Source organism: Lagenorhynchus albirostris, chromosome 13 (genome assembly GCF_949774975.1).
Source record: "Lagenorhynchus albirostris chromosome 13, mLagAlb1.1, whole genome shotgun sequence".
NCBI lineage: Eukaryota > Metazoa > Chordata > Mammalia > Artiodactyla > Delphinidae > Lagenorhynchus > Lagenorhynchus albirostris.
In genome coordinates this window covers 819,949-835,065 of record NC_083107.1, presented here as the reverse complement: position 1 = coordinate 835,065, position 15,117 = coordinate 819,949, and the positions used below count along the sequence as shown (strand labels likewise).

Sequence of the window (15,117 nt, the reverse complement as noted above, 5' to 3'; positions counted from 1 at the left end):
ATCTGTGAGTCTGTTTCTTTTTTCTTGTATTCATTAGTTTATTGTATTAAACTTTGACCTTTTTAAATAGTAAAAACTAAATCTCCCTCTTAATTGATTGCGTGAGGCTAACTTTTTTAATGGTAGGGTTTTCAGACCCTTGCTTAGGGGACTGCTGTAGTTCTAGTGAGTCCAGGTAGTCCCCCACTTAGGATTGTCCGACTTATAGATTTTCAACTTTACAACGGTGTGAAAGTGCTGCACATTCAGTAGAAACTGTACTTTGAATGTTGATCTTTTCCTGGGCTGGCGATACGTGGTACAGACTCTCCTGTGACGCTGGGCAGTGGCAGCAGGCTGCACCCCCCATCTGTCACACAACCATGAAGACTTACAGCCATCTGTACCCAGACAGGAACAGTCCTGCTTTTCATTTTTAGTACAGTATTCAATCACATGAGATATTGAGCACTTTACAATAAATGGGCTTTTTGCGTTAGATGAGTTTGCCCGACTGTAGGCTGATGTAAGTGCTCTGAGCACGTTGAAGGTAGGTCAGGTGTATTAAATGCATTTCAACTTAGGATATTTTCAACTTACGGGTTTATTGGGGCATAACCCCATCGTAAGTTGAAGATCTGCGTGTCTGTGTTTCAGCTAGTTAAGCAAATTCTCTCTTGAAACCTTTTTTTGGCCGCACTGTGCAGCTTGCGGGATCTTGGTTCCCTGTCCAGGGATTGAACTGGGGTCCTCGGCAGTGAAAGCGCCGAGTCCTAACCACTGGACTGCCGGGGAATTCCCTCTTTTGAAACCTTTTAATTAAGATGAGGAAATGTTGATTTGAGATGATGTGACTGAGTACCTGCATAACTAATTTACTAGTCCCAACTGATAGTGGTTGGGTAGTTCTGGAAAAGGTGCCAGTGTTGCGAATTGAGGTCAGTTTGAAAGCGAAACGAATCATGTCACATTTTGTCTCTTACTTTCTGTGGTCTTCAACATCTGTCTGTAGATGACTAGGTTTGGCTTCATGCTTAAAAAACTTCTGGGTAAAAGCATAGGTCAAACTAATGTTTCTAAAATTCAAAATCAGAAGTTTTTAGGTTCATAAGTAATGTATTTATTTTGAAAATTATCTTTGGAAAGGTGGTTATATTCACATGGTTTCATATTGTAGTGGCATGTAAGAATATACAGTGAAAACTCCTTCCTGTGTCTGTTCCTTAGTCATTTACTTCTCTTCCCTGGAGGAACTAATGTCATTAGTTTCTTATGACTTCTTCAAGAAATGTTTTATGCACACACACTCTTAGAAAATACAGAAAGAAGAAATTCTGTACATTCTATTTATTTTGCTTTATTTCCATGAAATATATCTTGGTGATATTTCCATATCAGCCCAGAAAACATAGCATGAGTACAGCACCCTCATTTGTTCTGACGTTTGCATGTTATTTCATTCTATGGATGTACCATAGATTGGGTTTCTTTAAACCAGTGCCCTAAAACCAAGATACCAGGTTTTACTTTTTTGTTACGCTTCTTCAAAATAATTCTGCAACGAGTAATTTATGCCATTTCACATGTGAAAATTTGCGGGTGGAATAAATTCTTGAGAGAAGAATGGCAGGATCAAAGTGTATCTATGCATTTATAAGTTTTAGAGCTATTGCCAAATTTCTAGCCTCACAGAGGTTGTATCAGATACTCCCACTACCAATTTAAGAAAGTCATTAGAGGGTTAACAGCAGTTACACCCACCATCCATATAGTTAAGTTTTAGGATATCTCCAGTAAGTGTTCATTTTCTGGAAGTGAACATTTTCAGTGATGGACATTTGCTGCTTTTCAAGATAGCCTGTTGTGTTTTTGGATAATTTGGTTCTTGGTGCTTCCTTATATGGAGTAAAAATATTTCTCAAGCTGCTACCCATTGGTGGTGGTTTTTCCTTTTAGTGCTATTAAAAAGTCTAGCCCTTCTTTTACAAGATACTTTTCCTAATATCTGAACGCAGCTGTCGTCTTTTCACCATTCTGTTTATTCATAATTGTTCCAGCTCTTCTTCATAGGATATGGCTTGGAGCCCTTTTACTCTCTTGGTTGTCCCAGTTATCCCAGTGGTATCTCAGATTATTCTCTGGAAATGTGCTGTCCACAGTGTGGCATTTCCAAGTATGGGCCCCCCAGCGCCAGATCATGGAGAGCTGTCATCTCTTCCACTGCTCTCATTCTGTTTATGCAGGGTAGAAAAGGTCTCTAACCAAGTACTCCCCAGCTGTAACTCGAATGTGCTTTTAGTAGAAAGTAATTTCTCAGAAGTGCTCTTCGTAGGCATCTTTTATAGATTATCTAAATTTCTTGGTTCCGAGTGTTTTGCAGTTAGATTTCCAACTCTGTTTAACATTGGCTAACTGTTCATTCTTTATCGAAAAAGTACAGTGTAATAGAAAGGAACATCTTACTATTAAAAATGTATCACTAAATTAAGATTTTTGATTCTAAAATGATCAGGTTCCAAGACCAAAGATTAAATTTATAAAAGGAGAAGCTGGACAAAATCTACTGGAAATGATGGCCTGTGATCGTCTGAGCCAATCAGGTAATAGTAATGTTTAACTGATTTTATTTTAAAAAGAAAAGAAAATTTCTGTTTGGGCACATCTTATGATAGTATCTTCTCTCTGTCCAGGAGATAATTTGTCATAATCATTTGTTTCTCTTTGCCATATTGGATTAGGGAGCGAGATACAGAAAGAATGATAAGAAATTGTATATTCTTTAAAAGGAACAAATATTGTTTGCTCCCGGGTAGAGAAACTGCTTACCCCCCTCCCCCCCCTTAATCTAGCTGCTAGAGCCTCCATCCAGAATATTTTTTTTCCTTTTTATTTTTTTAAAATTTATTTATTTATTTTTTTGCGGTACACGGGCCTCTCACTGTTGTGGCCTCTCCTGTTGCGGAGCACAGGCTCCGGAAGCGCAGGCTCAGTGGCCATGGCTCACAGGCCTAGCCGCTCCGCAGCATGTAGGTATCTTCCTGGACCGGGGCACGAACCCACGTCCCCTGCATCGGCAGGCGGACTCTCAACCACTGCGCCACCAGGGAAGCCCTTTTTTTCCCTTTTTAAAAAAAATTTTTTTTTATGTTTATTTTATTTTTTGCTTTCTCTAGTTGTGGCAGGCGGGGGCTACTCTTCGTCGTGGTGCATGGGCTTCTCATTGCGGTGGCTTCTCGTTGCGGAGCATGGGCTCTAGGCGCATGGGCTTCAGGAGTTGCAGCACACGGTCTCAGTAGTTGTGGCATGCGGGCCCTAGAGCGCGTGGGCTTCAGTAGTTGTGGCACACAGGCTTAGTTGCTCCGTGGCATGTGGGATCTTCCCAGACCTGGGATCGAACCCTTGTCCCCTGCGTTGGCAGGCGGATTCTCAGCCACTGCGCCACCAGGGAAGTCCCTCCATCCAGAATATTTTAAAGCACTTCCTAAACTAAGAATAAGTTACTCATCAGTTGCTTAAGACATTACTATGGGGGATATAAAGATGAAAAAGTTCTGGATCTCTCAAGGAACTGACATCATAGTAACAGAGATAGAAGGTATATATTCACATTCTGTTAGGCTCTTGGAATTTTTAGATTTATTCCCAGTTTTGACTATTTGGGATGGATCCTAAAGGTCTGTTACAGACTATCTGGCTTTGTTAAGGCAGAAACTTGCAGGTGTTCACGCAGGCAGTGAATCAAGCAGTGAACTGAAGACTCCATGGGGAAATGTTTCTGTAAGAAGCAGTTTTCATTTTAGGATATTTTCATTACCTCATAAAGAAACCTCGTACCTGTTAGCAGTCACTCCTTATTCCTCCAGACCCCCTCGTCCTAGGCAACCACTAATTTTCTGCCTCTTTATATCTCTCTGTTCTGGACAGTTCATATAAATTGAATCATACAAAATGTGGTCTTTGGGTAACTGTCTTCTTTCACTTAGCATAGTGTTTTCAAGGTGCATCCATGTTGTAATGTGACCTAGAACTTCATCCAAGGAGCGTTTTTAAAATAGATTCTTCACCCCAAATCTGTGGAATCAGAATCTCTGGGAGTGGGGCCTGGAAATAAAAAAAGAAAATTTTTAAGCTTTTTAAAGGATGATTCTGACCAGCCAGGTTTAGAAGTTAGGTTTATCAGGTCAGAAAATTTGAGCTTGGTCCTGTTCTCCTGTGGCCACTTGAATTCCACACTTTTCCATCTAAAATGGAAATCCTTTTGGTATTTTTCGCACACATTTTTTTCTTTCCTTTTATTCTAGTACGTAGATACAGATACTGTTACAGTGTAGTCTATTCATTTTTCACATCAGCACCCTTTTGGGTCCAGCTGTGGTTGTTGGGCTGGAGGGCTGGGTCTGAGATAGTCATGTTATTTCCCCTTAGGGTATGTGAATGAAACTATTGAGAGAGATGAATAAAAACAATCTATTTTTTAAATGATGGAAATAATTTGTTTTTCAGGGCATATGCTGCTAAACTTAAGTCGTGACAAGCAAGACTTTTTAAAAGAGGTTGTAGAATCCTTTGCCAATGAAAGTGGGCAGTCTGCTGTATATGATGCTCTGTTTTCTAGTCAGTCACCTAAGGATAGATCTTTCCTTGGTAGCGATGATATTGGAAACCTTGATGTACAAGCACCAGATCCTGAGGATCTGGCTCGATATGATGTTGGTAAGTTGTATCTTTCTAAGGAAACATTTTGCATTTTAATCCTTTTATACTAGGAGACAAGTAATAGCAACAAGGGGAATAAATTGCCCATAATCTCATTACCCAGAAATAATGACTTAATATTTTCCTATATTCCTTGCAAGTTTTTTGAAGGGTTGGGGTAGTATGAGGGGTTGGGGTAGCTGTAGTGGTGGCATATGTTTTTCTTGTAAATAGTTGTTTATACTGTACACATGATTAGTCTCATGAATTCTTTCTCATCCTGTCTCTCTAACTATCACTTTTAGTGGCAATATGATCTTTTTAGTGAAGTAGCCATAATTTGTTTGCCACTTTTTATTGTTGTGTATTGAAGATGTTTCCAGTTTTTTCACTTATATTAAAATGCTGATGAAAACTTTACTATAAAGTGCCTCCATTTCAGTTATCCCGTAGAGATTCCTAAAAACAGAATTACTGGGATAAAGTGGATGAGCGTGTTTAAGTCTCTTGCAAATTGCCATATTACAAGAAAACTTGTGCCTATTTATGCTTTCCGAAGCCCATAACTTTTTTAGTATTGAATTTCTTGTAGAGGAAAAGACCTATTTATTATCCTAATGGACTAATGTAGTGGTATCCCATTGTTTTAATATTTCTTCACTGAAAGGAAAATCTGTTGTTTCAAGATTTCTTACTGGTGGCTATTCTTTATTTTACCTCTGTCAGTAGATTTTGTTCTATTGAGTTCTAGTGAGGCTCTTTTTTCTTCTTAGATGGACTTCAAAAGAACGTTTTCCATTATAACTGTCTTTATTAAAGTTCCTAGATGGAGTTTGAATACTTCTAATAAGAACATAAGACTTTGCTTATCATAGATTTCCCCTGTGCTCTGATATAGAAAAGCAGTTATAAAATTAAGGTACATTTATTATGAGTCAGTTGTTTATGTTGGCAAAACTGATGGGACGCAAAGATTTCCAAAACCTCAAGCCAATTTTTTTTTGTATTTCAGGTGCCATTCGAGCACATAATGGTAGTCTTCAGCACCTCACCTGGCTTGGCTTACAGTGGAGTTCATTGCCTGCCTTACCTGCGATTCGAAAATGGCTAAAACAGCTTTTTCATCATTTGCCCCAGGAAACCTCAAGACTTGAAACAAATGCACCTGAATCAATATGTATTTTAGATCTTGAAGTAAGCAGAGATTTTAACAACTTAAACATTATGAGTATTGTTTGATTTTTTTCCTACTTAAATTGATTTTTCTTTAAATAAAAACAGGTATTTCTACTTGGAGTAATATATACCAGCCACTTACAATTAAAGGAGAAGTGTAATTCTCACTACAGCTTCTATCAGCCTCTGTGCTTGCCACTTCCTGTGTGTAAACAGCTTTGCACAGAAAGACAGAAATCTTGGTGGGATGCAGTTTGTAATCTAATCCACAGAAAAGCAATGTAAGTAGTCAAATAAGAATACTCCTTTGACTTATTGCCTAGGGACTTTAATTCTCATGTGAAGTTTTAATTTTTAATTATCATGTGATGATTTACATATGTGTAAGTGTTGAACTGCATGTTTATAAATCAATTTTATTAAATACAACTTTTTTTAGACCTGGAACCTCAGCAAAATTGCGACTTCTAGTTCAGCATGATATAAACACTCTAAGGGGCCAGGATAAACATGGCCTTCAGCCTGCTCTACTTGTGCACTGGGCAAAGTGCCTTCAGAAAACGGTGAGTTCACTGAAGTGGAAGCAGTTTTTAAGAACATTACTGTCATTTTTTAAAATCACAGACTTTACATTGAAAGCCTTTCAGTTTTAAAAACAGCTTATTCGTATTATGTCAGGTGAAACGTATTTTCTTAATCTTGCCACAGAGTGGTTAGTCTAGTTAATACATAAGTGCTTAGAACAGTGCCTGGCACAGTAAATGTTCCATAAGTATTAGTCATTGTTATTATTACTTATAATTACCTTACGATAAATATTGTCCAGCCTGAAGATTCTTTTACGTGTTTGGTGGCACAAGACTCTGTAGGTAAGGGCATTATCTCTTGCTAAGTAGTTGAGGTCTGTTCTGTGGCAAGATTAGATTAGTTTAGCCCTTTGACCAAACTGTGGCACCTATAAGAGTGGCAGATTTCGGCTGTCTAAAAATAGCAACTTTAAAAAAATAAAGTGGGCTGCCTGATTAGTTAGTGTCATTGAAAGTGTGTAAAAGTTGGTTCTAGAATGATCACTGGTATTAAAGTGGTTAGTTATTCCAGTATTTGGAAAGGTGAGCATATGGCTTTTGAGATTCTATTTTGCCTTGATTTGAAATTTTAACCAGTTGTTCAGACCATCTATAAATGAATTTTTGGATCTGATCGTTTGTGTCTCTTCTAACTTTGTATTTTTCTAGGGCAGTGGTCTTAATTCTTTTTACGATCAACGAGAATACATAGGCAGAAGTGTTCATTACTGGAAGAAGGTTTTGCCATTGTTGAAGATACTTAAAAAGAAGAGCAGTATCCCTGAACCTATTGACCCTCTGTTTAAACATTTTCATAGTGCAGACATTCAGGTAATGGAGGATCCCTTTGTGAACTAACTGGAAATGTGGATTTCCAATTTATAAACAAAGAAGTGGGAGTATAAACTGCTTAAATTTGTTGCTTGGCTATCTCATGGAAGTCTTGTTTTCTGAGTCCACTAGCTGTCACAAATACAGTATGGCAGAAGAGAGTACTGCGATGCTAATCTCATTAGATCGTGTAAAATCTTTGGGAAATCATTTGGGTTTGATATTCTGGGTAGAGGCAATTTGACTAAAAGTTATCCAATATGTTTAGGCATCTGAAATGGGTGAATATGAAGAGGAAGCACACATAACATGTGCTATATTGGATGCAGTTAATGGAAATATAGACGATGCTGTGGCTGCTTTTGAATCTATTAATAATGTCGTTTCTTATTGGAATCTTGCACTGGTAAGTTGTGTGGTACTTGAATTAAAAGGTTTTTGTTTTAAAACATAATTGTTTCATAAAAGCACTCTGTGTATAGATTTTTCACAGAAAAGCAGAAGACATTGAAAATGATGCACTTTCTTCTGAAGAACAAGAAGAATGCAAAAATTACCTGAGAAAGACCAGAGACTACCTGATAAAGATTTTAGATGACAGCGATTCAGATCTCTCAGTGGTTAAGAAAGTAAGTTGCAGGTTGTTTGTACTTTCTTATTATTTTGATAAGTACTTTTGCCTTGGTTTTATATTTTGGTAATTTCAAAAATGCTTAGTGGTGCCTTATTAATGCGGAAAATGGAGGGTGTTTAAGTATTTAATTAGCATTGTTTTGCCTTAGGTTTGGGGGGGTGGGGTGTGTGTGTTTTTTTTAAACTTGGGCACTTAAGTTTATACTCTTACAAAAAATGCTTGTTAGGGAATTAGAAAAGGTTTCCAAGGTATGCATTTATTTTTGTTATCTTGGCAATGAAATCAACATATATTGCCACCTAAGGACTGTTTCTGCACGGACTTCACAGTTAAACATGTCACCGACTACTTGAGAGCGTTTCTCTCATCATGACCATCTGATGTAACTACCTCTTCCCAGCTGTCAGCAGTTTGAGGCTGTTGTGATGGTATTAACCTTAACTACATTCAACCTTCCACCTGTTTTGTTGATTAGTTTGTGTTGCTGCTCTTGGATTAGGATTTATGTTTGGTGCATTCCAACATCTGTGTTTCTCCTCATATTCAAAATCAGTTAGGGTTTCCCTGGTGGCGCAGTGGTTGAGAGTCCGCCTACCGATGCAGGGGACACGGGTTCGTGCCCCGGTCCGGGAAGATCCCACATGCCGCAGAGCAGCTGGGCCCTTGAGCCATGGCTGCTGAGCCTGCGCGTCCGGAGCCTGTGCTCCGCAATGGGAGAGGCCACAACAGTGAGAGGCCCGCGTACCGAAAAAAAAAAAAAAAAATCAGTTAGTAAACGTCAGTAACTTAATTTTGTTCACGTGGAAAAGCTTCCCCAGTTAACATTGCTCTGCCATTACTGTGGCTAACGAGGGATAGAAATAGCATGGACTTGAGGGTTGGAAGCCTTTGATTACACAGCAGTTTCATGTTTGTTGTTACATAAAGTATAATGTGCTTGTTACATAAAAGTGAAAAATGTAAATTAGTAAGAAAAAAAATCTGTGTTTATTTTAGAGAGAGTTCTACTTCGGTAATTTTGCAGGCTAAAGCCATTGATTCATGCCTTTTGTTTTTAGTTGCCCGTGCCCCTGGAATCTGTAAAAGAGATGCTTAATTTAGTCATGCAGGAGCTCGATGACTTCAGTGAAGGAGGGCCTCTTTATAGAAATGGTTCTTTGCGAAATGCAGATTCAGAAATAAAACATTCTACACCGTCTCCCACCAAATACTCTCTATCACCAAATAAAAGTTACAAGGTAAGTGGGGAAGAAATGAGTCACTCTACTGTGGAATACATTTCTGTTCTAAATGTTTTAAGTACTTTTTTGTTGTTATTTTTTCAGTATTCTCCCAAAACACCACCTCCATGGGCAGAAGATCAAAATTCTTTATTGAAAATGATCTGCCAACAAGTAGAGGCCATTAAGGTAAATCACTTGATTTCTCTAAACTGTGCCTGTCTTATTCCGAGATGCCTTCCTTGTCCACTTTCTCACTTATTTCTAAAACTGTTCAAAATGTTCCTTTGCCATGTGACTGTAGAATCATACTGTGTTTTACGTGCTTTCATCTTGACGCTTAGCATTTTTTTTTTTTTTTTTTTTTTTTTTGCGGTACACGGGCCTCTCACTGTTGTGGCCTCTCCCGTTGCGGAGCACAGGCTCCGGAAACGCAGGCTCAGCGGCCATGGCTCACGGGCCCAGCCGCTCCGCGGCATGTGGGATCTTCCCGGACCGGGGCACGAACCCGCGTCCCCTGCATCAGCAGGCAGACTCTCAACCACTGTGCCACCAGGGAAGCGCTACACTTAGCATATTTTTGAAACTACTTAAGTGTCTGCGTCCTCCACTAGATACGAATCTTTCAAAGGTAGAGACTCCTCTATCCAAAACATAGCCTTGTTTCTGGCATAGAGGAGGTTCCCAGGTGATGGAATTGAACTAGTGAAATATACTCTTCATACCTTGGTGTGTGAGTTTGTCTCAGACTGACTGTGGTTGTGTATGTTAAGTTTATATCTAGGACTTCACAAGTGGTCTAAACTTCAAAAGCCCTCTTTATCTTTTTAATATTTCATATGAATTTGACTTAATTATGTAAAGAAATAGTTATGTGAACATGATTTTATTTTAACTTTATGGAAGTGACCTTAACCATAACACTCAAAGGAGCTTTACTTCTTTGAAGTTGGAAGTACAGGTAAGTTGTTTCACGCTCATTGACAAGAACTAAGTCATTCATATTTCTAAAGTTACAGCAAGGAAGTATTGGTATGTGTGTGACTATTGCAGTGCTGTCAGCAATTTGTGAGACTTAATTCTATTTGTATTTTTTGCACTTGTGAATTTGCACAGTTTTTTTGTCTTAATTTTTAAACTTATTTTTGGCTGTGTTGGGTCTTCGTTTCTGCCTGCGGGCTTTCTCTAGTTGTGGCGAGCAGGGGCTACTCTTCGTTGCGGTGTGCGGGCTTCTCATCGCAGTGGCTTCTTTTGTTGCGGAGCACGGGCTCTAGGTGTGTCGGCTTCAGTAGTGGCAGCACTCGGTCTCAGTAGTCGCAGCACACAGGCCCCGGAGTGCACAGGCTTCAGTAGTTGCAGCGCATGGGCTCAGTAGTTGCAGTGCGTGAGCTCTAGGGCGCATGGGCTTCAATAATTGTGGCTCAAGGGCTCTAGAGCACAGGCTCAGTAGTTGTGGCACACGGGCCTAGCTGCTCCACGGCATGTGGCATCTCCCTGGACCAGGGATTGAACCCATGTCTCCCGCATCGGCAGGCGGATTCTTAACCACTGTGCCACTAGGGAAGTCCCTGCACAAAGATTTTGTATGTTAATTTTTTTTTTTTTTTTTTTTTAAAGCTGTGGTTTTTTCTTTTTTTTTTGAAGATGTTGGGGGTAGGAGTTTATTAATTTATTTTTTTGCTGTGTTGGGTCTTCGTTTCTGTGCGAGGGCTTTCTCTAGTTGTGGCAAGCGGGGGCCACTCACTACTGTGACCTCTCGTTGCAGAGCACAGGCTCCAGACACGCAGGCTCACTAGTTGTGGCTCACGGGCCTAGTTGCTCCACGGCATGTGGGATCCTCCCAGACCAGGGCTCGAACCCGTGTCCCCTGCATTAGCAGGCAGATTCTCAACCACTGCGCCACCAGGGAAGCCCTTGTATGTTAATTTTTTATGATCGTGGCTTGTTATGATATTACATACTTACCATGTAGGTTTCTGGTACCCAACATTGTATTCTTGGAAGCACTAGTAGTGGAGGACTAGTCCGTGTGCCTAGAAAGCTGAGTTCTAGTACTAACTGCCATTGATGAATGATCTCGGGTCAGGGAGTTCCTTGTCTTTCTGTCTGTTTGGCTTCTCATGTGTAAAGTTGAGTGAGAATTGTTGAAACCGGTTTTCATCATATGTTCTAGTTGTTTGAATTTTTAAAATTATGTTTATAGCTTTAATTGCATATTTAAATCTATGGTCCAGATACCAGTAGTGACCAGTAAAGCTTTCCAGTTGATTCCATCAGTTTCTTATTTTTGGATGTGTAGCATCTGGACTAGACACAGTAGATAGACGAACGGGGAAAATTTTAGTTTGAAAATTCAAGATATTTTTCACCTCAGGAGTTACAGTTTTCAGAAAATTTCTTTTCCTAAAACACTTGTTTTTTTGGCCGCACTGTGCGGCTTGTGGGATCTTGGTTTTCCGACCAGGGATTGAACCCCGGGGCCACGGCAGTGAAAGCTCTGAGTCTTAACCACTGGACTGCCAGGGAATTCCCTCTAAAATACTTCTAGGAGAAGAGAGCAGACATTCTGGATTTGTCTCTGACCTCATTTGTTAATTTTACTATTCCTGAAAAGTGCCTGCTTTGTAGGTTCTGGGGTTGGGGAGGGTGTTGTCATTTGGTTGTCTACAAAGTGATGGATCTGATTGCTGACCACTAGCTGTCATTGGAAGGCATTATGTCTGCCGGTTTGGAACTTTGTAAGAATTAAGAGCTAAGAGCGTAAGTAAGTTGTCTGGAATGTGTCATTGTATACACATAATATATACAGTACACTATAGGTAATATATTCCGAGCAAGTGTTAGCAGTTTTCCCTTTCCCAGTAGAGCATTTGAGCTTTACCTTGAGAGGTTGGCAGTGTTTGGCACCGTGTATGCGGCTGAGTGGGAGGCTAGTCTGGAAGGCAATGTGGGGTGTAGAGCAGTCCAGGTGGACTGAAGAGCAGAGCAGGTACAGTGAGGCACTGGAAGGGCGTTTGGGGCGATGCTGCTGAGCACTGGCAGTGTCAGAGAAAGAAGTTCATTTCGTAGGTACTTGTTTTTTTGAGCAGGTAAGTGTCTTGGCTATAGCTGAACTTTAGAAAGATTACTTTAAGCCAATGCAGAATGGAAAGGGAGATGAGGCCATTGTTTAGGTTAGAGCTGACTCTAGAATGAACGAATTAGGTAATGGTACTAAGGAGTGAAAGAATGGGAGCAAATAACAAGCTTTGACAAATTAAGGATCATGTTTTAAATCAGCACCTGGTACTCAGATCCTACTGGAGTATAGAATCTCTTAAAAGGCATCATCAAGTATTAAGTTTGCTCTAGCACTGTGTCTGCCGTGATATAATTGCTTAAAATTGTTTCCTCTTCCAACAGAAAGAAATGCAGGAGTTGAAACTAAATAGCGGTAACTCAGGGTCCCCTCATCGTTGGCCTACAGAGAATTATGGACCAGATTCAGTGCCTGACGGATATCAGGGGTCACAGAATTTTCATGGGGCCCCACTAACAGGTGAGTTGGCAACTGGATACTCCCAGGTATTAGTGAAGTCTGTACTTTCTCCTCCTTTGAACAGGTAACTTGTGAAATCACCTTGTCTGTATGCATTTATCTATATACATGTCTGTCTGTGTCTGCCTATATGTTACTTAAGCTGTATTTGGTATTACCAGGATTTCTATAACTCTAAGCAGAAACAAAACAAGCTTTATCTGATCCTGTTTATATAAAGGCTAAAGGCTTAAAGAACCTTTTAATGCACATCTCAGAGGAGCTGAGACTGAGTTGGAACTATGCCTTATGATTGAAAAAATGTTAACTGACAGCGTTATTCATTAAGAGATGGCTAGTTAAGAACTTAAACGTCTTGGGAATTATTTTGATGACATACTGAGAGGTATGACAGTCCTGGGAAACTTTTTATTTTGAAATACTGTGGTCATATATAGAAGGAAAGAGTGTGGAGCTAGAGCATACTGGAGTTTTAGGTTTTGCCCTCTTAACTTACCTCTCTGAGCCAGTTTGTTTGAAACCTGGAACTAATACTTTGCATCACATGATTATTGTGAGCATTTGTGTGTGGGTGGTGTGCATTAGGCATTTACTTAGAATATGCATTAAACACCTAGTGAACCAAAGGGTACGGACTGTGTCTCCTGTGGTTGTCTGTGTACCAAGGTGCTTGTGTATGTAATTTTATTTAATGACAGTGACCCAGAGTGGTGGGTACCATCATGAATCCACATTTTTTAGATGAGGAAATGGGTTTGGAAGGGTTAGGTAACTTACCCATTATTGTACAGATAATTATTGGTAGAGCCGGGGTTCGAACTCTAGTGCTATAACTTTAAAGCCACTTGTCCCCAGGCAGCCAGAGTGATGGGGAAAATAGGCTTCTTTCACATGAGACAGATTCCTGAAATGTTGGTAATTAGATTAACTGGTTTTGATTCAGAATGGTGTGGCCTAGTTTCACACATTTGTGTGATGGTCCATAGGGCCATACTTAAGGCAAACTCATGGTCCTCTCATAACAGTGTCCTCCAAGTGCGTGCAAAGTAATAGAAAAATCTTTGTGAAGTCAAACTCACTAAATGTCGTATGTAAGTCACAGATAAATACATGAGAAGTCAGAGTTTAAACATTGTTTACCTAAACCTGTGCACTGCGTAGAGCCTTGACTACAGAAGATAGGCAAGCTGGCTGGCTTTCTCCTTGGCTCTCCGAGTGCTGTGTGGAGTCATCATTTGGCACCTGTGGGTCACAAGTTCTGTTTTCTTCTTCTTTGTACAGGCATAACAGGTCTTCTGGTTGTTACACACACATATAAGCATAACATTCACATTGTCTCATTTTATTCTTGCAGTTACTCTATGAAATGGGTAGAAGCAGCACATCCTCATTTTACAAGTGAGAAAAATGGAGACCCCAAGTGACTATTTGACAAAGTTGCAGGCAGCTTTGTGGCCCTGAGAGGAGAGCTCAGGTCTCCTGATTCCCATTCCTGTGTTCACAGACTGTTTTTCTTAATGAAGGTGCAGATGTGCCAAGATGGTCGTTGTCTTTTTAAAAGAAGATGATTAAAAAACAATAAGCTTATAATAAAGAAATATTCAGAAGTACTGACCAGTGTAAAGAAAAGTAAACACTAACCATATCACACAGAGTTCTGCTAACATTTTGGAGCATTTCCTTCTGGTCCTCTCTCTTTGTATATTAGAGAACTTTATCATGTTGTATGGAGACGAGTAGCCTGTTTTTAAATATTTAAGTTCTGAGCAGTTTTCTACTCAACGTTTTTTTGACAGTACTGTTAATGAATACAAGGTATCCATCATGTGGAAGCTCTGCAGATTTTATTCCCTTATTTTTAAATTTCCAGTTGTTGCTATTGTAAATAATGCTGTGAACACAGTCTTAGGATTTTAGGGTTTTGTAAAATTTCTTGTATTGGGAAATTGCTTTCCTGAGAAGCTGTGCCGGTTTTACACTCTTACCACCAGTATCTGGTAGTGCCTATCTCTTTGCATTCTTGCCAAGTGTTTGCTATTACCAGTTTATAAAAACCTTGCCTATTTTTAAAAACAAAAATAATACCAGCTTTTAAGTTTCTGTTTTTTTAGTACTAGGCATGCTCAACACTTTATAATCCTTTATATTTCATGAGTTATCTGTTCATTGGGTGCCTTTTTTCTATAGGATGTTTTTAGTACTTTTTTTCACTATCCCTGATAAAGTCACCAGTTAAGTTTCAGACTTTATGATTCTTGGCTTATATCCATCATCTTGTTCTGTGTTCTTTGCCTGTTTTCTCCCCAGAATATGTCATGGTAGCCATCATCAGGCAGCCCGTTAGTTTTCCACGCTCAGGCTTGGGCCTCTGCAGTGGCTCTGTTTCTCTGGTAACTGCATAGAGGACAGACAGCCTGGCTCGCCTTTACTGGGTCTTTAGGGCTTTCCACAGTCAGCTGCCCAGCACCTCTTGGGTCA

The 15,117-nt window shown here is 39.7% G+C and overlaps 1 protein-coding gene across 3 annotated transcripts in view; it reads left to right on the top strand.

The window, feature by feature from the left end:
- The window catches only part of RGPD4 (RANBP2 like and GRIP domain containing 4), a 54,098-nt gene that overhangs the window by 14,904 nt on the left and 24,077 nt on the right, over positions 1–15,117 (top strand). For all 3 annotated transcript variants that reach the window (XM_060169460.1, XM_060169458.1, XM_060169461.1), the window contains exons 8-18: positions 2,492–2,579; positions 4,483–4,692; positions 5,687–5,868; positions 5,956–6,131; positions 6,290–6,413; positions 7,086–7,247; positions 7,516–7,653; positions 7,730–7,876; positions 8,940–9,119; positions 9,207–9,290; positions 12,504–12,639. In XM_060169460.1, coding sequence (XP_060025443.1) covers positions 2,492–2,579; positions 4,483–4,692; positions 5,687–5,868; positions 5,956–6,131; positions 6,290–6,413; positions 7,086–7,247; positions 7,516–7,653; positions 7,730–7,876; positions 8,940–9,119; positions 9,207–9,290; positions 12,504–12,639 — 1,627 coding nt within the window. The remainder of the gene's footprint in view (positions 1–2,491; positions 2,580–4,482; positions 4,693–5,686; positions 5,869–5,955; positions 6,132–6,289; positions 6,414–7,085; positions 7,248–7,515; positions 7,654–7,729; positions 7,877–8,939; positions 9,120–9,206; positions 9,291–12,503; positions 12,640–15,117) is intronic.